Raw genomic sequence first — 22,390 nt, 5'->3', positions numbered from 1 at the left:
TGAGCCACCAGGGAAGTCTAAGGATTATGTATATGAAGTTATAAAAAAAAAAATTGGTACAACTATTATGAAAAACAATATGGAGGTTCCTCAAAAAATTAAAAATAGAAATACCATATTATCCAGAAAACCCTTTTTTGGATATATAGTTGAAGGGAATGAAATCACTGTCTTGAAGAGATACCATCATATTCACTGTAGCGTTCTTCACAATAGTCAAGACATGGAAACAACCAAAGCATTCACTGTTAGATGAATGGATGAAGGATATGGTCCAGCTCTAAAAGAAAGAAATCTTATCATTTGTGACAATATGGATAACACTGATGGGTGTTATGCTAAGTGAAATAAACCAGATACAGAAAGACAAATACTGCATGATTTCACTTATGTATGGAATCTAAAAAAGATGAACTTTTAGACTCAAAGAATAGAACGGTGGTTCGAAGCGGTTGGGGAGGGAGGGGAAATGTTGATCAAAGGGCACAAAGTTTCAGATATGAAGGATGTAAATTCTGGTCATCTTACTAATGTACAGCATGGTCACTGTAGTTAAAAGTACTGTTTTGTGGGACTTCCCTGGTGGTCCAGTGGTTAAGACTCTGAGCTTCAGTGCAGGAAGCAAAACTCCAATACAGGAGCCCAGGTTCCACCCCTGGTCAAGGAATTAGATCCCACATGCTGCAACTGAAGAGCTTGCGTGCCATAACGAAGATCCCGAGTGCCTCACCTAAGACCCTGGGAGCAACCAAATAAATAAACATTTGAAAAAAAAAGTACTGTTTTGTGTACTTGAAATTTGATATGAGAGTAGATCTTTATTGTTCTAACAACAACAACAAAAAAGGAAGGGTAACTATGTAAAGTGGTAGATACATTAATTAGATTGTCAACTTGATTGTGTATACATACTACATCGATATATACATATATCAAAATATCATTTTGTAAAAATATATACAAATTTTATTTGTCAAATACTCCTCAATAAAGAAGGGGAAAAAATGGAGTTATAGGCCCAGTGTCCAACAAACAGTGACTGCTCAATAAGTTGTATCTATTGCTTCCACTTGCCTGCTTGGATTTCCAGTGCCCTCTTGTTAGAATATCTTTCTAATTCTGACTGCTTTAATAGACTGATTCCTTTTATCTGCTGCCAGCCTGGTCTGGACTTCCTTCCAGCATCTGCAATGACAATGTCCCCCAGAATCTGCCCCCATCTCAGTGCGCCCTGTCTAACAATTCTAGATTCCGCTCCTTCCAGTTTGATTGTTCAGCTCATGTTAATGAGAATGATAATGTTAATGGGTGCAGGCCTCACCACAGTCCAGGAATGAACATTCATTCCCACTAATATTGATTAAGCCCCAACCTTGTGGCAGGCACAGTGCTGACTTCAGGAGCTCACAGATTACTATGGAGGGGCAACAGGCAGTGACAGAATAGTGTGTGAGGTATCATAACAGAGGAAGTAGCAGGCACTGTGATGGAAGAAATCCTCGAGCACAGAGCGAGGTCAGGAAAGGTTCAATGGAGGAAATGACTTTTAAGGTCAGACTTCAAGGATGAGCTGAGCTCAGTGAGCTACTCATTGAGCTGGAGTAGGTCAAGAAAAGGAGGAGCTGGGCAGAGTGCCCAGCTTGTCCAATAACCTGAGAGGAATCGAAACATACTCAGTGTAGCTAAGGACTTTCCAGGTAGCTCAGTGGTAAAGAATCCACCTGCCAATGCAGGAGAAACCAGTTCCATTCCTGGGTCCTCCCTGGAGGAAGAAATGGCAACCTACTCCAGTATTCTTGCCTGAAAAATCCCATGGACAGAGGAACCTGGAGGGCTACAGTCCATGGGGTTGCAAAGAGTGGGACACAGCTGAGTGACTGAACACAATGTAGCTAAAGAATGGAAGTAACTGGGAAATACCAAAGTAGAAGAGCCTGGGAGGTGGGTGAAGACTGGTCAAAAAGAACCTTATAAACCAAATCAAGGGGGTCTGGATTTTAATCAGGCATGGAACCTCATTAATGTGTTTTAAGGTGGTGTTGGCATGTGTGGTGGTGGTGATGTTATCTGATTTTATAGAATTGGTGGTATAACTTTTCTTGGGAAAAGTGACATTGTGTTTTCAGATTCATATGCAGAGGAGATTCTAGACTTGTGGTCACGGGAATGCAGGGAACTACTCTGAGAAGCTGGGAAACAGAAATGAGAAAGGGAAGGGACCTCAGGAGAAAGGCACCCAACAATATTTCTATTAATCTATAGACTCTACCTTCAGAAGGTCCTACCTCCTTCTTTCCTTCTCATGCCTAGATAATTGCAATAGAACCTTACCTAGTTTTCTAGCTGCTCTTCTCAAAAAATGACTGGCAGTCTCAGTTTTCTAAGGTGCCACGTCTAATATATCTATCATTCATAGAAACTTCCAGGCTCCATGTTGTCTTGGAGACAAAGCCTGAATACTTCTGACTGGCACCTAAAGATACTTTGTAAACTGGGTCCAGATTGTCCTAATTTAGCTCTTCACTTCCTGGTCTGACTGGTCCTCCAGAGCGCCCTCACCCCAGGCTGGACCTCCCCACCTCTCTAATGTTGTTGCAACTTCTCCTGCCTGCCCCCTCCAGGCACTGCTCAGTGGCTCTTCTTTTTAAAACAAACAAACAAAAAAACAACAAAAAGCTGTTCCACTATTAATAGAGAAATCACCAACAATATATCCAAGGATCATTTAAAAACATCATTCACTTGTAAAGCCCATAATAAATTATAATCTTATACATACATTGTTTCAGTAGATTCTCAAAACTGAGTAGCATATTGATATTTTTTCCATTTTCAAATGTGGAAATTCAAGTTTTTAAAGGCCTAAATAGCTCTGATTAAAGATTCAGCAATATTACAATATATATAACTAATAAAAATGTTAATGGAATGTATGAGATTCTCTGATGGTTCTTTCTAATTTGCATTTTTAATTGAAGTATAATTGATTTACAATGTCATGTTAGTTTCAGGTGTATATCAGTGATTCAATAATACATATATACATATACATAATCTATATTTGTATAGATTAATAAAAAATATTGAATATAGTTCCTTGTGCTTTACAGTAGGTCGTTGTTGTTATCTATTTTGTATATAGTAGTCTCAGTGGTTCTTCTATGAACGTACTTTTCAATTTGGTAGGGCTGTTCCTGAAACACAAACAAAACTTTGTTGAAACTATGCAAGTACAGAAATGACACACAAGATCTCCTACCCAATCAATTCTCAACTTCTTTCCAAGGTGTGCTTGTGTTTCTATTTTATATATACATACAAAAATACATATATAGCACATAGGGCTGCTATGTGTACATACAGTATGTACATAATCATGCTCTAGCCATCAGAATTCCATATTTCTGCAATCTTAGATTTTCTAATTTTTATGACTGTAGACATTCCACTACTATCTATCAAATGGAGATAATAATATTGCCCATCTTATGGGTTTATTATGAGTATGAAACAACAAGTTAAAACAGAGACACTCAACCTTGACCATGTTGCAGAATCATACTTCTTTAATAAGAAGGCTTATTAAAATATTGTGCTTTAGGCCTTGGCCTCAGAGATCTGATTCAGTAGGACAGGGTGGGGGGCCTGAATTTGTATTCCAGGTGCTACTAGATCAAGGACCACATGTTGAAAAACCACTGAATTAGTATGTGTAAAGTGTTCAGAATAATGCCTTGCACAGAGTAAGCACTCAATGAAAACTGAAAGTGAAATTTAGTCACTCAGTTGTATCTGACTCTTTGTGACCCCATGGACTGTAGCCCACCATGCTCCCCTGTTCACAGAAATCACCAGGCAAGAATACTGGAGTGGGTTGCCATTTCCCTCTCCAGGGGATCTTCCCAACTCAGGGATCAAACTCCTGCATTGCAGGCAAATTCTTTACAGTCTGAGCCACCAGGGAAGGATAAGCACTCAATAAATGGAGCTATTTGTTATTTCTGAGATAATATAAACTCCCCCAGTGGCTCAGAGGCTAAAGAATTTGCCTGCCAATGCAGGAGCCAAGGGTTTGATCCCTGGGTTGGTTGAGAAGATCCCCTGGAGAAGAAAATGTCAACCCACTCCAGTATTCTTGCCTGGAGAATTCCATGGACAGAGGAACCTGGTGGACTACAGAGATAATATAAGAAATATTACTTATTTGATATTTAGATTGCCTATAGTATTATAACATCTTTATTGAGACATAACTCATATACCATAAAATTCACCTTTTTATAGTGTACAATTCAGTTGTTTTAGTATATTCATAGTTTGGTAACCATCATCACTACCTAACTTTAGAACATTTTCATCACCTCAAAAAGAAACCCACTTCCATTAACAATCACTCTCTAATTCTTTGCAGGTTTTTGAACTTATAATGTCTCTGTAAACATATATACATAGTTCCTTTTTTTTTTTTAAGATTTTTCTCAGAACAAATTCAAAGAAATAGATTTTTGAATCAATGAGCCTGTGTATTTTCGTGTATAATTACTGACTGAGTCATGAAGTGCCCAGATAATTGGTTAAATGTTAATTTTGTCCATGATTTCAAACTATATTACAAAGCTATAGTAGTCCAAACAACATCATAATGGCACAAAAACAAACACATAGATCAATGGGATAGAATAGAGGGCCTAGAAATAAAACCACACTTGTTTGGTCAATTAATTTACTACAATAGGGAAAGGACAGTCTCTTCAATAAACGGTGTTACCAAAACTAAACAGCTACACCCAAAAGAATGAAACTAGACTCTTATCTTATACTATAACAAAATAGCTCAAAATGGATTAAAGACTTCAATGGAAGACCTGAAACGTTAAAAATTTTAGAAGAAAATATAGGCAGTAAGCTTCTTAACAGCAGTCTTGACAAGGAATTTTTTGAATCTGACAGCAAATAATAAAGGTAACAAAACAAAAATAAACAAGTGGGATTACAAGCTAAAAAGCTCTGGACAGCAAAGGAAGCCATCAACAAAATGAAAAGGCAACCTATAGAATGGGAGAAAATATTTGCTAATCATACATCTGATAAGGGGTTTACCCAAAATATAAATCATACAACTTAATAACAAAAAATTACCTGATTAAAAAATGGGCTGAGGATCTGAATAGTTCATAAATTCATGTTGAAATGGAAAATTTTTCATAATACAAATCTTGATAAATGGTATAAAATCTATTGGTTAATTGAGTAGGAGGAACTAAAGAGCCTCTTGATGAAGGTGAAAGAGGAGAGTGAATTTGCAGGTGGGTGGGGCTCCTGCTCCACACCACCCAGACCTGGGCTTCATCCTACTCAGGGTCTAGCTCAGGGTCCGGTGAGTGGAGACCTGTTCTGTTATCAAAATAAATATCACCACAATTCAAAAAAATTTTTTTTAAAAAGGAGAGTTAAAAAGGTGGTTTAAAACTCAACATTCAAAAAATGAAGATCATGGCATTCAGTCCCATCAGTTCATGGCAAATAGATGGGAAAGCAATGGGAAACAGTGCCAGACTTTATTTTGGGGGGCTCCAAAATCACTGCAGATGGTAACTGCAGCCATGAAATTAAAAGAGGCTTGCTCCTTGGAAGAGAAGCTATGTTAAACCTAGACAGGATATTAAAAAGCAAAGACATTACTTTGCTGACAAGGGTCCATATAGTCAAAGCTATGGTTTTTCCAGTAGTCATGCATGGATGTGAGAGTTGGACCATAAAGAAGACTGAGTGCTGAAGAATTGATACTTTTGAGCTGTGGTGTTGGAGAAGACTCTTGAGAGTCTCTTGGACTGCAAGGAGATCCAACCAGTCCATCCTAGAGGAAATCAGTCCTGAATATTCATTGGAAGGACTGATGCTGAAGCTGAAACTCCAATACTTCAGCCGTCTGATGTGAAGAGACAACTCGTTGGAAAATACCTTGATGCTGGGAAACACTGAAGGCAGGAGAAGGGGACAACAGAGGATGAGATGGTTTGATGGCATCACCGACTCAATGGACATGAGTTAGGGCAAACTCCAGGAGATGGTGAAGGACAGGGAAACCAGGCATGCTGCAGTCCATGTGGTTGCAAAGAGTCAGACACAACTGAGCGACTGAACAACAACTCTCTTATTTATAGATGAAAAGAGTTCAACTAAGTAGGCTATCAAGCACCTGAGCTTCCACTGGGCCTGAAACAGCAAATAAATGTTAGATTCAGAGGCAAGGGGACTGGATACTTAACTCCTGCCTTCTTCGGGAGTCCAGCAGAAGATTTAGAAACCAGAATTTTCCCACCCTAGTTGCCTAGATATGGGAGTTACTCATTGTTTACTTTCAGAAGACTGCTACAAGTCAGGAAATCTAATTTCTAGTCCTAGAGCAACTCGACAGTTGTGGGGAAAATTCAAGACCATTATTTCCTCTTGCAGTGCTTATTTCCCAAGGCAGATGATGCACATATTTGCTCAGTCGTGTTTGACACTTTGAGACCCCATGGACTATATCCTTTCAGGCTCCTCTGTCCATGGAATTTTCCAGGCAAGAATACTGAGATGGGTTGCCATTTCCACTTCCATCTCCAGGGAGTCTTTCTGACCCAGGAACGGAACCTGGGTGTCTTGCATTGACCAGTGGATTCTTTATCACTGCACCACCCAGGAAGTCCAAGGCAGAGGACAGGAATAATTAATACCCAAACAGCTGACTTTACCAGACTGTAAAAAGCAGGAGTGAGCTGATATATTTGAAAGTATTAAGAAAAGACAAAAAAGTGGCTTAAAACTCAACATTCAGAAAACTAAGATCATGGCATCTGGTCCCATCACTTCATGGCAACTAGATGGGGAAACAGTGGAAACAATGACAAACTTTATTTTGGGGGGCTCCAAAATCACTGCAGATGGTGACTGCAGCCATGAAATTAAAAGAAGCTTGCTCCTTGGAAGAAAAGCTATGACCAACCTAAACAGCTTATTAAAAAGCAAAGACATTACTTCGCCAACAAAGATCTGTCTAGTCAAAGCTATGGTTTTTCCAGTAGTCATGTATGGATGTGAGAGTTGGACCATAAAGAAGACTCAGCCCCAAAGAATTGATGCTTTTGAACTGTGGTGTTGAAGACTCTTGAGAGTCCCTTTGACAGCAAGGAGATTCAATCAGTCCATCCTAAAGGAAATCAGTCCTGAATATTCATGGAAGGACTGATGCTGAAGCTGAAACTCCAATACTCTGGTCACCTGATGCAAAGGGCTGACTCATTTGAAAAGACCCTGATGTTGGGAAAGATTGAGGGCAGGAAGAGAAGAGGAGAAAAGAGGATGAGATGGTTTGATGGCATCACCGACTCAATGGACATGAGTTTGGGTAAACTCCCAGAGGTGGTGATAGACAGTGAGGCCTGGCGTGCTGCAGTCCATGGGGGTCACAAAGAGTCCGACACGACTGAGCGATTGAACTGAACTGAACTGAAGAAAAGATGAGGCAGCGCATAATGAAATACTACGTATGCACAAGCTGGGTTTGAATCTGTGTGACCAGAAGCAAGTCATGTAAACCTGAACTGGCTTATTTTGTAAAGCATCCTCCACTTCACATCCCCTAACTGGTAGAAGGAGGCAGCTGAGGGGGTCTTTACGCGTTGCCCTCAGGTGGTCACCATGCAGGTGAATGTGCTTATCTTCTGTGCCTAAATTCTGGCTCTGGGCTTCTCTGGCCCAACTCTCTTATTTATAGATGAAAAGAGCTCAGAGATCAAATGAGTTCTCCAAGATCACACAAACGCCTTGAGGGTCTATGAAGAATCTAGCACGGCCTGCGTTGGAACACCAGCCTGGAATGGCCACTCCATAACGTGGCCACCTTCTCAGAGATAAGCTGAGGCCCGTCACCTAGCGGCAGGCTCAGGCAACGCAAGGGAAGTGTCTTGAAAGAGACTCCGGGTACTGCGGCATCCAAGAGCCAATACGCTCTCTGTTCGCTCAGTTAACTCCTTTTTCCCATTGGGCCTTTAAAAGTGTCAATCAACCAATTGCCGAGTTTTTACTGGCTTAACTCCACCCATTCTACTGAATCTACTAATCATATGGCTCTATCCAAGAGCATATTTATATTGGTAAAGCTCCTCCTAAGTCTGACGAGTTTAGCCGGTTCTTCTATTCCATTGGCTGGATCCGGCCCCTCCTCCCGTACATCCTGTTCGGAAGCGGAAATGAGAGAGCCTCTCTTCGTATTGGTTTAGATTTGCAAGCGGCGGTGACCTCTCAAGTCTATCATAACAACGTCCGCTCTCAGGAAGTACAGTTCCGGAAGGGGCAGGCTTTGTGAAGATGGCGGCTCCGGTGAGTTTCGTATGTTTGCTTGGCTTGATATTGTGGACGTTTCCTTTCTCCTCCGAGGCAAATTATTGGCGCGGGGGAAGGATGGTGATAAAAATAGTTCTACCGAGGCGTCCTCCCAGCCACAACCGTAGTAAGGAGACGGGACTGGGACTCCTTTCCAGTAACGTGAAAGGCTGGCCGGCCGTGAGGGGAGGCTGCATGGGCATCGGAGTGGGGAAGGCAGGAAGTCTGGGCTGTTTGAAGGAAAGAGGGGACTTTTCCACCCCACTCCTTCCATCATATGATCCTGAGGAAAGAAATGACTTTTCTTTACTCTCCCTTCCATAGGAGGTGTTGGAGTCAGACCTACCAAATGCTGTGGCACTTTTGAAAAACCTCCAGGAGCAGGTGAGTAATCCCACCTCTTTTGGAATAGATTAGTTGCAAATCTGCTCTGACTTTGTTTGCCTTACCTCTGAAGTTTGGTGATTTGGGGGCATGTGGTTTTTCTGGAGGCTCAGCGGTAAAGAACCCGCCTGGCCAATGCAGGAGACTCAGGTTGGATCCCCGTGTAAGGAAGAGCCCCTGGAGAAGGAAGTGGCAACCCACTCCTGTATTCTTGTCTGGGAAATGCCATGGACAGAGGAGCCTGGTAGGCTACAGTCCATGGGGTCGAAAATAATTGGATACCACATAGTGACTGAGTACGCATTTGAATGACCAGATACCTTAAAAGCAGGATGATCTAATGAAAACCTTTTCAGGCAACAATTCAGAGTAATTGGTTTCTGCATCCAAAGGAATATAGGAAACTTCAGAAAAAAAAAGCATCTGAATCAATTTCCTTTATTCCTATAGATAAGAAAACCAATGATGAGAAAGGTGACTTGCCCTTTGGGTGCCTAGCTGATATACGGTTATATACTAATAGATCTCACATTGCAAGTTCAACTGCACAAGGCTGCAGTGCACTCAGGACCACTGTCCCAGTTCCCATCCCCTACCTCTAGTTTGGTAAGTCAGTCTCTTTAACTTTAAGAAGAGGTTGAAAGTTGTTTCTTCTTTTTGAAGAAGTATCGGAAGCAGCCTCTCCTGTGCTTTCCCGGAACTGAAAAGAAGATGATGGTGTACTTTACGCAGTGTCTCAGATATCAGTATTTTTTAGGTGGCTTGTTTAGGTTTTGTCCTTCACAGCTCACAGAGATGACTTGATTGTATTCTGACCAGGGGTTTTATTTGGATTAATTTCAGGTGATGGCTGTCACAGCACAAGTGCAAACTCTGACCAAAAAAGTTCAGGCTAAAGCTTATCCTACAGAGAAGGTAAGACGTATTGAAGAGTAAGCATCTCCTGACTTAATATTCTCAACCGTTCCATCCATTGTAGACTTATTGAGTGTGTTGTGCATCCTCAGTGCTGGAGCTCTGAAGATGAATAAGATCCAGTTTCTGTGCTGAAGTCTAGTAGAGAAGGCAGCTGAAAGCAGTAGGTATAAACAGTAGCGGTCATGGTGAGCGGCTGTGAAAACTGAGGAGTGAGATTAAATGATCAGCAGGGAGCAAAGGGAGTTAGGCGTCTTAGAGGAGGTGGCAGGATTGTGAGGAATAAACAAGGGTCAGAGGGATGGAAAGAAATAGCATGTGCGGAAACACGAAGACCTAACACGTGATGATATTCTGGAAAGGAGGTATGTCATGTAGTATGCTTTTTTGTACATTTTGTGTGTGTTTTGGGGGCAGGGCTAGAAAATATGACTGGAAAAGTAGTCACTCTATGAAGAGCCTTGTAGGCCAAATAAGGAGTTACTACTGTATTCATTTAATCCAAAATTTTGCGAATTGGGGGCATATTGCTTATTTTATGTACTAAGAAAAAGTGCTGCTTATTAATCTGTGACATACTAAGATACTGTTGATTTAAAGATGTATTCTGACTATGAAGATGATGTGTATCTTAAATACAGTGATTTTCAAATTAAGGTCTTGAAGTTTCCAAGGAATTATTGGGTGTAGGTCAGTATAGAAGGAATGAGGGATCTCTGGATTCCTCATACCTGCTTGAACTGTGTTGCCTGTTTGATGTATTGAACTTTTGTTCTAAAATATTATTTAAGCATGACATTCCATAGGTCAGCAGAAGTATGGAAATCATTATAGTAGGTTAATAAAAGTCATTGAAGGTTTTTAAAACACAAGATTTACAGCAGACTTGTGCTTTAGGAAGATAGCGAAATGAATTTTTAAAGTATCTTTTTGCCATTTCTTTCTCTTCATTCATTTTTGTTCTCTTCTCATTTTTAATCTTCGCTTCTCGTTTTGTTTTTGTTTTTGTCTTATATGCTTGTAACCCATACTCTTGTAAGTCATAAGCTTGACAATGCCCAAGCATGTCAGAAGATCCTGTTTCTCACATTCTTGGCTGTCTTTATTCTGGGTATGATGCTTTATGCATTTTAATGCCTGCTGCTCACATGTATCTTAGATCACTATATATTTATTCATTGAACAGATATTTAGTAACTTTGAGAATCAAAGACCTTTATCAGGTGTTTGATAGGCTATAAAGTACTTTCCCATTTTATTTGAGTCTCATATGAGACTCTAACTATACCCTAAGTCTGCTTACACAAGTTACCTTTTTTATTTAAAAGAATGCACTTATAATTTATGATTAGCAAATCATATCGGAGAAGGCAATGGCACCCCACTCTGGTACTCTTGCCTGGAAAATCCCATGGGCGGAGGAGCCTGGTAGGCTGCAGTCCATGGAGTTGCACTTCACTTTCACTTTTCACTTTGATGCATTGGAGAAGGAAATGGCAACCCACTCCAGTGTTCCTGCCTGGATTATCCCAGGGACGAGGGGGCTTGGTGGGCTTCCGTCTCTGGGGTCGCACAGAGTCGGACACGACTGAAGTGACTTAGCAGCAGCAGCAGCAAGTCATAATACACTGTAATGTAATACACTTCTTTGGTGGTGGACTACCTGTGCAGCATGTGGAATCTTAGTTCCCTGACCAGGGACTGAACCCGTGCCCCCTGCAGTGGAAACGCAGAGTCTTAATCAACGGACCACCAGGGAAGTCCCTGTAATACATTTTAATTTTTAGAAAGTTGAAAAGATACATGAAATCACAAAGAAGAAAATTTAAAAAATCAGTGTAATCACCATTCTGAGATAACCACTGGGGTACATTTACAAATTTTGTTTGTTGTAAAAGTAATATGTGCTTGATGGAAAATCACTTTTATAGTACACTCTATTTCTTCCTTTTCCTCATCGCAGTTCCCAGGGGTAGCGCTTGCTAATTGTATTATCTTCATTTTTCTATACATGTAAAATATGTGTATCATACTTCTCGCCTCCTCAATTTGAACCACATTATTCACTCTTTCTACGTAGGTAGAAAGTGTGTTGACATAGAATTAAGTCCATGTCACTGTGTATAGATCCTTGTTTTTACCTGTAATGTATAATTTCATCATATGGGGATAAAATCATATATTCACTATATGTGATATATATTCACTATAGTGACTCAGCAATCACTATAAAATCATGATGACTCTTTTGGTTAAATTAATTTAAGATTCAGCACTGTGTGGAGATACTTTTGATAGTCACAACTTGAGGGGTGGGCTCGGGGGTGGAGGTCAGGGCTGCTGTGGAGTGCCCTCTAGTCCTCCTCTGTTCACTGTAGATTGAACAGTACTCCACAGCAAAGAATTATCTGTCCCCAAATAGCAGTAGCCCTTGAGTTCGAGAAACCTTGCTATAGAGATTTTGGGGGTACTTTATTGATTTTCCTGCTCTTCTGTCTTCCATAATTCTGTGAGCTTTGTTTCTGTCATATTAGCATAATTTCCTCTGTGGCCATTTTAGGTATAGTCACTTCTTGAGACTACTCTAGATACTTTACATGAACTGCTTGGAAAAAACTTGAATGTGGAAAGAAATTATCCTGTTTTCCCTAGGCTCTCTCCTCATTCTTTGGTTAAAACTGAATTTGCTTCTCTTATGATTCAACGCAGGGTCTCAGCCTTTTGGAAGTAAAAGATCAGCTGTTGCTCATGTACCTTATGGATTTGAGCCATCTCATCCTGGACAAAGCCTCAGGAGGTTCTCTTCAGGGACATCCTGCAGTTTTGAGACTGGTGGAGATTCGCACGGTACAAAGCATTTGGCATCTTACGGGCTCTAAGTTGCTAAATCCTGAACTCCAGGACTGTGACATGATCGCTCTCATTTAAGTGGGTGTTCTCATGTTCCCTGGGTCAGGAAGATCCCCTGGAGAAGGGAATAGCAACCCACTCCAGTATTCTTGCCTGGAGAATTCCATGGACAGAGTAACCTGATGAGCTACAGTCCATGGGATTGCAAAGAGTCGGACAGGACTGAGCAACTAACACTTTTTTTTTCATTTTTCTCATGTTTAATGAGGAAACCAAATGGAGAAAAAGCATTTTTGTTTTCATTTCCTCTACTTTTTGCATATTTTAGGAGCTTTGTCCGGCAGCTTAAAATAGGAACTTTTGGTGTATGCTTATTTAGGGGAAGGACATGTAATGGTATTTAACCACATTTTAGGTTTTGGAAAAGCTTCGTCCTTTGGACCAAAAATTGAAGTATCAGATTGACAAACTGGTCAAGACTGCAGTGACAGGCAGCCTCAGTAAGTAGGGGAAACTGTAAGGTTTTCTGGGGACCATTCAGAAAATTCCAAGTCTTGTAAAGTCTCTTGCATCTTTTATTGTAGGTGAGAATGACCCACTCCGTTTTAAGCCTCATCCTAGCAATATGATGAGCAAGGTAAGAGGCTGCAGTACCCTGATTTTCCTGGGGATCTAAATGTGGGTGAGCCTTGTGCTCCTGGATCTCCTGGGGTTTCTTCTTACTACTGTTGACTCCCAGCTTGTGCCTAAGAGTGTTGAATGTGAGATTCCCCTTTTTCCCTGTGGTTTGTATTCCCACTTTCCCAGTTACTTCAGCTTTCGATTTCCTTGTCACTTATTTGACTAACTCTTCCTAAGTTTGTGGATGTTATATTCCTCTTATAGTTGAGCTCTGAGGATGAGGAGGAAGATGAAGCAGAGGAAGGCCAGTCTGGGGCTTCAGGGAAGAAATCTGGAAAAGGAACAGCTAAGAAATACGTCCCACCACGCTTGGTTCCAGTGCATTATGGTATGAACTGTGGCTGCTGCTTCCTCTGTGTGCATTGTGTTTCTCTTCTCTGTTCTGGGATAACCCTTGCTGATTTTTAATCACATAGATGAAACAGAAGCTGAGCGGGAGAAGAAGCGCCTAGAACGAGCCAAGAGACGGGCGTTGAGCAGCTCTGTCATTCGTGAGCTAAAGGAGCAGTACTCGGATGCTCCAGAGGAAATCCGAGATGCTCGGCATCCTCATGTTACTCGCCAGAGTCAGGAGGATCAACACAGGTGCAGTTAGAAGTTGTTACTATGCTGTAGGGACTTGTCCTTTTGTTTTGAATGAATATGATTAATCTGATTCCAAGAGAACCCATGTTATGTAGGAAATGGAGTACTAAACTTGGGTTAATGATTTCTAAGAATTAGAGTTTTGAAGTACAGAATGGGGACTAGGGGGAAAATGTTGTCCCCCACCCCCACTCCCGACCCAAGCTGTTCAAGCTAAGCAAACACTCCATGGAGGAAAAAATATGCATTGCCACAGACTAAGGCTTTAAAGTTCTCTTTCACTATCCCTGTTCTTTATTTTGTGAAGAAAGCAAGAAAATCAGGTTTTTAGATAAGTTCAGGGAAGAAAAGTAGAAAAGCAATTGTTGAACACAGATTTGTCAACTTTGCCTAGGTATCTATCTCTGCAGTCGATAGATAACAGTGAGAGGGTCTGTGTAGGGGATCCTGTTTATGAAGCTGGAATGCAAAGAATTTTCTTATATAATAATTTAAATATTCCTGTGGATGGGCTGTGAGTTCATTTGTGGGGAGGAGGGAAGTTTTAGCAAAAGCATTTCATTGAACATTGAGTACTGAGCATATAGTATCACATCAGCAAATACTATAGTGGCTAGCTATGAATTTCTCGAGAACTGTCTGCATGATGGCTGAGTAAACACCTGGGCCAGGTTCTTGGCTGCAGCTTTCTGCCTCAGGGGACTGAGCATGCTGGAGACAGTGTCTGTGTTTCTCTTGCAGGATTAACTATGAGGAGAGCATGATGGTGCGTTTAAGTGTCAGCAAGCGGGAGAAAGGACGGCGAAAACGAGCAAACGTCATGAGCTCACAGCTTCATTCCCTCACGCACTTCAGTGACATCAGTGCTCTGACAGGAGGAACCCCTCATCTTGACGAGGTGAGGTGCTGATCCAGTGGTGGGAGGTGACCTTCATGCTTTCAGCTAAGTGTACGTGGGCTTATTACCACGAGGAACTTGGAAGGGGACACTGACACTTGAAAGCGCACAGCCATTCCTTCCCTTCTCCGTGCATCTCCAGGATCAAAATCCTACTAAGAAGCGGAAGAAGATACCTAAGAAAGGTCGGAAGAAGAAAGGTTAGTGAATGGCTCAGACCTGGGTGATCAAGTGCAGCGTGGGCTTTATAAATTGAGATACCAGCTCTGGATTTGCCATTCTAGTTCTTACCAACTTTTATAGTATCTCTTCCATACTGGGCATTAATCTCTTTAGATGTGGGCCTTTATTTTTTTTTCTTTTCCAAGATGAAAATCAGTGTCATTCACAAAAGAGACTTCTGGATTCTGTCTCTGAAGTCCCCATAGCTCCTGTGCAGGCTTGCTTACGTAAATATAAAAGCATCACTTGAAGGAACTGCGATCCAATGTCAGTTTCCTTCCTACTTCTAGTCTTTCATCCTGGGGGGATACAGAGTACTGCCGAGGGGACCCACTCCTAAGGAGCCCTTTTCTCTAGATGGTCTTTTTGTCTGTCTCTTCGGTTTTTCCCAACTGTCCTTTGCCTCATTCTTGGTTTCCCTTCCTTTCAGGTTTTCGGAGGCGGCGGTGATTATGGGTGTACATACTTAATTTATTTTTGTCATCCGGGATACTTCTAATTTCATTGTATGTAGGTTTTTTCTTTGGAATTCATTAATCATTTACTCTGGACATGTGGAAAGATCTTTATTAATAAAATTGATTTTACTTAACAAATTCAAGCCCCTTTTGCACATGTACTATATGACTGGAATCTCTGGGTGTGGGTATTTTTGGTGACAGGGTGATGGAAAAGGGAAAGAGGAGATCTTGGGGGGAATAAGAAAGTTTGGCTTTATATGGTTTTCTTTGATAAATATGTTACCCAGAAACTAGAAATTGGCTATTTAGTCAAAAAATATTGAGAGATTAGAGTAGTGTAATAACATTCTTTCACCCCCATGTTGCCCCAAGTTCCTGTGTGGTTTATGTAATGATAATACAGATAATCTGAAATATATGGACATTTTAAGATTTACTATGTATCTTACGGGAATCCCCGGGTGGCTCAGTGGTAAGAACCCGCCTGCCAATGCAGGACATGTAGGTTCAATCCCTGCATCAGGAAAGATCCCCTGGAGGAGGAAATGGCAACCCACTTCAGTATCTTTGCCTGAGAAATCGGATGGACAGAGAAGCTTGGAGGGCCACAGTCCATGGGGTGGAAAAGAGTCTGTCACGACTGTGCACGCAGGCAATGTATCTTTTTGACCACCAGATGGCATTAGTGGTTCAGAAAACCTTTGGTTTTGACTGGAATCAAATACTATTCAATGGAACCTTTCCTCATTACCAAGTTACTCTTGTTTCCACTTCTCTGAATGTTTTTCTTTAAAACATCATGGAAACAGGGCAGTCTTTAGGTCAGTTATTGAGAGAGTGTATCTAGGGAAAATAGAGTGAATAAGAGGAGTGTAAGGAATCAGGCTAGTTTTATGGTTTTCTGACTTGCTGACGCTCCTTCAACAAAGGCTTCAGTTACCAGTTAGTAAAAGCCAGTCCTTTTACAAAGACCTTGTGAAATAATGCCAACAAGCAGGCAGGCAGAAAACTCCAACAGACCAAAGAATAAAAATCCCACAGTCATCAGCCCAAGTCAGGAGACTGGTAGAAGTTACATGTCTGCAATCTTATATTTGGTTCAAAGAATGACTTCTGTTAGTGAGAGATCCCTCTGGCCTTGGATAATACAGAAAATGAGGAATAGGAAGGGAGTTGAGTCTGTAGAAATAATTCCTTGGAATTAATGATGTGTCATGGAGAGGGATATAATTTGGATCACTATGTCACTAAAACCTTTTTGATTCTAAGTCCTGTGAATTTGGACTTACACTGGTCTGGGGCAGGGTCTGCTTTCAGTCAGCTATAGCTTGGTAGAAAGACAGTCTAGTACTGTCTTCTGTTAACTCTGTGATCTTCTGTAAATGTTTGACATCTCTGGCCTTTAGTTTTTCTCAGTTGAAAAATAAATGTATTAGACTGAATCTGAGATTTCCTGCAAACCAAGGAGCCTAGAGGAGTTTCTTATGGGTAATACCAAGATGCACTTACTGCTGGGGTCTCTGACTTAGTCCCTGGCAGGTCTGAGCAAGCCTGATGTACCCAGAGCCTGCCTTTTTCCTTTGCGGCTGAACTAACCAGACAAGAGGTTAGGACCACTACATTCTTTTTTAGGACTAGCTATGGCATTTGCTTCTAATTTGTTAAGGTTTTTGGATTGTGGGAACTACCAAGGGAAAGGAGGTGCTCTTTTTTTGTTTGTTTTTAAGGTCTTACTTTGTGTTATATACTGAACTAAGTGCTTTATACTTAATCCTTATAAAACATGTCGTCGTCATGAGACAACTGAGACACTGGGTTATTTGTCCAAGGTTATGTTGCTAATGAGCCAGTGCTTTGGTAAATAGAGGAGAAGGGTGGCCAAGTGTCCTGGGTTTATGAACGTCTTCAGGGTTTTGTTTTTCTTCTTTTTTCCTTAAAAAAAAGATGGTAGTTTATGACCTCTAGCTCTCTCCTCCTTACTATACCATTTCTATTCAAGACCTTGCCTTCAAAGAGATCACAAGTTCCAGACACTGTTCTGGCCTCTTTGTGTTATAAGAGTGAACTGAACAGACAGAAGCCCTGCCTTTGTGGATCTTATATGAATTCAATCCAGTCTTTAATCTCAGGAAATCTTGTTATCCCTGGCCTTCTAGATGACAGGTGCTATTTGAAAGAGGTTTCCAACCAAAAAGTGAGTAATTTCTGAGAATATTTTCACCAGAGTAATCAAATAATGTTTAAAGTACATTGTTGACAAAATTTTGCTTGGATTTTCACCCTGTAAAACAGACAAGTGAGGTTCCTTTGAAGTGGGACTGAGGGGTCCTAGAGCTTCGTGTTCTCATGGCCCACTTCTGTGATTTCTGAGGAGCTCCTAGGAAATGTTAGAACTCCATAGCATGTAGTTTCAAAATCACTTTCACAGTAGTATGGCAAGGAAGCTAAGATTTAAGATTTCAGGGTTTCTTTATGGCTGTCATTCGCTTTTATTCTTTCGCTTCTTCCTATTCAGATTTAGTTCTCTGGTCAGACCACATGAATGTCAGGTCTCATGAGTGCAAAGAATGCATCACTTCCTACATTCACTAAAAGGTATATCATTGGTGCACACGAGTACTTGCTCAGTTTTATCATGTGGTGTCTGTTAAAAATGTGAAGGATCCTTCCTCCCCAGAAGCACAGCAGATACCACTGATCACATCTCTCTCCCCTCCTTCTGCATGCCTTTTGCATTCTTTCTCATTCTCTCTACCCTATCTCCCACCCGACCTCCAGGGCTCTTTGGTGGGGGGACCCCTGGGGGTTGGAAATTTCAAGGCAGTGCTGGGTGGAAACAGCTGAGTGAGTTCATTGCCCCATGGAGGGAGCTGTACCCCAGCAATAGAGTACTTACTCTCTTGTATCAGTACTACTTATCCAGTACTGATAAGTACTTTAGCATCTCTGCCTTAGTATTGTCATCTGAGGGGGAGGGAAGAGGGTTTGATCAAGGCCTGTTTCTTGCCTCTAAAGCTTTTATGATTTTATGAGGGCTTGGGAAATGTCTTTCAGGAGTATGCAGCAGTCTTAACTTATTAGGAGAACATGTTTATGAGGACTCCATAACATCCTTTTTCAGCACCATGGAGAGCACAAGCCTTTCCTTGCCTTGGGTTGTTGGAAGGTACAGAGCTGAACCAATCCACTGAGCTGCTTGGTGTAGACCTGCCCTTTTGCATAGCCCAGTTTATCTGCTCAATCTCCAGTTCTGATTAGTATGGATTCAGTGAGAGGCAGCAGCATTCCTCAGTGTCCCCATACTCCCTGCAATCTATTAGGTGTGTAAACCTCAGATTCATGTTGAGACTTACCCAAGGATTTGTCCAGCTTGATGGTGGCATGTGAGTGAAATCCTGCCTTCTGCTCTATTGGTAACATAATTCATATTGTGATGCACGAGGTTTTTTAACAGCCCTTGAGAAAAACCCTCACCCCTACTTTTCTTTGCTTCCAGACCCTTGAGGAGACTTGAAGTTGCTTTTCATTCCTTGGGTTCAGGCTCTTTTTCTGCCTCTGCATGGAGAAAGGCATCATTGCTCTGGCTCTCTACCCAGTCTCGCTTTTGTATTTCTTTGATCTCATTGTTCAGAGGGTCTCAGAGAAGCCCCAAGAGCCATGCCTTTGCATGTTTAAGCTATTGATGCTTTTGAAATAACAGAGTGCCACTGTGTAAGAAGCGTATTAAAGGTCTATCTTGAACAAATTTGGGTCAATAGGTGGCAGTAGTCTACCTAGTCCCGAGGCCCTGACACCCCCTGAGCACATTTGATGGCCATTATATTTAAGGTTGTGAGAAAGGAGGTCACATTGAAATAAAAATGGGGAGAAAAGCAATCCCTTTTGGTGGGATCTGGGAAAGGCTGAAATGTACTGGCTTACTTCTGTGGGGTGTTGTGTATCAGCTGTGAAGGGCACTAGTAGGAAAGAGCGGGGCCTCAGATTAGGGGAGTGTGAGGTGGGTATTAGGGCGTCTCAGAGCTAGAGTGAGACCGTGTTCAATGAGGACGTGTGCTGAAAGGACTGAGTCTAGGGCTAGGGGAGTAGGGAGAGGTGGAGGAGGGAGGGGCTGAGCTGTGCGTAGGGACCACAGAAAGGGTGGGCTCTGATGGGAGGACTGCGGTTGGAGGGGGAGGGGGAGCTGCAATACTGAGCCTATGTAGTGGGGGAGGGGCAGGGAGATACTGGTCGGTGCTGCCGCTGCATTGGCTCCCCTCCCCCACACTTCCCGAGGAGCCAGAGCAATGCTGGCAAATCTGTCTTCATGTATTTATTATTATTAAAAATATGAAGGATTCTTCCTGAAAGCACAACAGACCACGTTTTCTCTCTCCCCTCCCTCTGCAGAGCTTTTGCATTCTCTCTCATTCTCTTCCACCCTTCCGCGGTCCCCCACCCCACCCAGGCCTGTTCGGTAGGGGGACCCTTCCCTTCCCTTCTCAGAGCTCAGTGCTCCCTGGGGGTTTCTAATGACGGTTGGGAGTTTCAGGGCAGTGCTGGGAGGAAGCAGCTGAGTGAGGGGCGGCCAGTGCCCCAGGGAGGGAGCTGCACTCCAGCCTCTAGTGGGGAAAGGAAATCACTTGGAAATAAAGAGAAAACCCTCTCTCCAGCTAATGAAGGGAGAAGCAGGTGCTCACGCTGCCTTCAGTACCTGGCTTTCCTCCTCTTCCTTACCCTTCTCTTGTCTACTGTTTGAGTTCTGAGAGGGAAACCTTGGAATGGAAAAAGCCAGGAGTTTTCTCTGTCTGTGCCCACCGCCCACCCGGCCCCCGCCTTGTTAAATCCCTGTCTTCCCAGAACCGCATAGAATGTATTCTTGTAGCCTGCGTGTTGTGTTACTGAGAGGCTTGAAGGACGGAAGCCTTGACTTCTCCCTCCCCACCTGCACCCCAGGCTTGCGTGTCCAGGCGGGGGCCTCTTTTGTTGCTGTCTGTAACCCTCCGCCATGCCCATAGGTGGTGCTGCTGTAGCTCTGCACGGAGGGTCCTCCCCACCCACGGCGCCCTCCCCCTTCCCCCAGCCCTCTACTGCCTGATTGTTATTCCACCAGCGTCTCCTCTACTGTTCCCTTCCTCAAATTAATTTTGTGGCGCTCTTTTTCCGCAGTGCCATCTTCTTCCCCTCCCCCCTGCTCCAACTCCCTTGCTTTCTCTGTCTCTATTTCTCTCTCTTTCTCTGTCTGCAGGATTTTCATCTCATTCCCCTATCTCAGACCACACACTTCCTTACTCCCTTTATTTTTCTTTATCTCTTCTGCCCTGGGCATCTTTCAGAGGACTCTCCTAATGAAAAGGGGCCATAGTGAGGCTGGGTTAGGAAAGGGCAGCATCAAGGAACTCATGGGTCAGTGTTGAGGGCGAGGTCAGGAGAGGGCCGAGACAGGAGAATGCATGGAAAAGGGAAAGTAAAGATACCCTGTGGGGGGGGGGGGGGGGGGAAAAAAAAAAAAAGGATACCCTGTGCTGTTCAGGTCTGTTCAGTGCCTGGATTTTAAATAGAGTTCACCTGACGAGGGACACTGTGTTACCTGAATCTATAAAATTTGGTTCCACGTGCTGGGAAAAGGAGATGGGGAGTCACACAAACTCAAATTATGAGGGCTTCATCCAAAAACTTTTGGTTTAGATGACTATGGATAGCTGTGTGTTTGTTATCCTGTATTTTATAGAATCTGGAGAAAGGCTACACCCTGAAACCTGTTCTGTGGTCCTTAGGAAATGTCCTGTTTTTGATCTTTTGAGTCCTGTCCTCACCAGGGCAGCTGTTGGGCCTACTTGATGGGCACCCTGGCTGTCTGGTCACTACCGAGCACAATTCTGACTGCAGGGTCTCATTTTCTGTCTTGCCACTACTTCCTCCTGTCATTCCATGTCTGTCCTTTATCTCAGCCAAGTTTATGGGGTTGCCCCACTCAGCCATAACCTTTCCAGAATATAATCCAGAGTCACCAGACAGTCCCCTCACTCTTGCACCACCTTGCTCCTCAGCTTTATCTGGAGACCACTCATTCAGTGTGTGACCAAAACAGTCCCTCAGCTAGCCAGTGCTGTTGTTGGTTGGAGGGTTACCCAATTTCTAGGATGGCTCATTTTCCACTTACTGAGTTATTTTGGTGGATTAAAAGCATCCTGGTAGCTCCCTGGAAAAATAGTATTGAGTCTTTGCCTTGTGTATGACCTAGGAATTGTCCACAAGATGGATGGTGTGGCTTCTTTCCTTCATTCCCGGGTGGGAAGAGACCTTTCTTAGCTTAAATGGGCACCCTCAGAATGACTGGTTTCTATTTCCCATGCTTGTGTGAGTCAAGACTGACTCCTGGACTGTGGAGACAGGCAGCGTTTGCCTGCAAGGTAGAGCCCTAGAAAGAGCCACAATTCAAAACTCCACATCCTTCACGTTATTGCCTGAGATTTGGAGGTACCTGTGGAAACCTCTGCCTGCCTCTCCCGCCTTCCTGAGGTGTGTATGTCGATCGAGGCAAATAGACCAGTGGTCTCTTTGTTTCCTCAGCTGATTTTCATGCTGTCCTTTTCAGAGACCTTCACCCTGTCTGAGGGACTCTAGTTAGGGTTGTGGACTCATGTAACTTAGACGATGAAAGATGAAACCCGTTAAGGTCCCTGTCTTTCTCTCTTTTTTTTTTCTGTCTGTGCTACATAGCTTGTGGAATCTTAGTTCCCTAATGAGGAATTGAACCTGGGCCCCCCAAAAGTGAAAGTGATGAGTCCTAATGACTGGACCACCAGGGAGTTCCCAAGTCCCTCTTTTAAAAGCAAGGCTCAGTAAATATTTGTTGCCTGAATGGTAGGGACTTTTCAGCTTTGGTACCTTCTCCAAGAGTTATAAATTTTTAACTATATCTTATCTAGGTGCTTATGGTTATTGCAGCTAAGATTTGTGTTGGTTAAAAGTTTTGTTTTCTTTCACTTAGGGAGAAGTGGTTTGTCCAAAACTGTAAAGTCATTAGCAGAGCTGGTGTTAGAACCCA

General features: G+C 42.5%; 1 protein-coding gene across 3 annotated transcripts; it reads left to right on the top strand.

Annotated features, from left to right (window-relative positions):
* Positions 1-8,288: 8,288 nt before the first annotated feature.
* On the top strand, positions 8,289-15,498 carry NGDN (neuroguidin). 3 transcript variants are annotated; one of them, XM_019968322.2, is made up of 11 exons: positions 8,289-8,364; positions 8,692-8,751; positions 9,595-9,666; positions 12,376-12,513; positions 12,932-13,016; positions 13,101-13,153; positions 13,402-13,525; positions 13,614-13,782; positions 14,524-14,680; positions 14,823-14,880; positions 15,333-15,498. In XM_019968322.2, exons 1-11 carry the CDS (start codon positions 8,353-8,355, stop codon positions 15,350-15,352), a joined length of 948 nt encoding a protein of 315 aa, XP_019823881.1. In that variant the 5' UTR covers positions 8,289-8,352; the 3' UTR covers positions 15,353-15,498. The 3 variants fall into 3 exon arrangements, with proteins under 3 accessions (XP_019823881.1, XP_070653202.1, XP_070653201.1); XM_070797101.1 differs by lacking the exon at positions 8,289-8,364 and adding an exon at positions 9,759-9,854 and having other exon boundaries at positions 8,691-8,751; XM_070797100.1 differs by lacking the exon at positions 8,289-8,364 and adding an exon at positions 9,202-9,357 and having other exon boundaries at positions 8,720-8,751.
* Positions 15,499-22,390: the final 6,892 nt, after the last annotated feature.

The sequence above is a fragment of the Bos indicus genome, chromosome 10 (assembly GCF_029378745.1).
Source record: "Bos indicus isolate NIAB-ARS_2022 breed Sahiwal x Tharparkar chromosome 10, NIAB-ARS_B.indTharparkar_mat_pri_1.0, whole genome shotgun sequence".
NCBI lineage: Eukaryota > Metazoa > Chordata > Mammalia > Artiodactyla > Bovidae > Bos > Bos indicus.
This window is presented reverse-complemented; position numbering and strand designations above follow the sequence as displayed.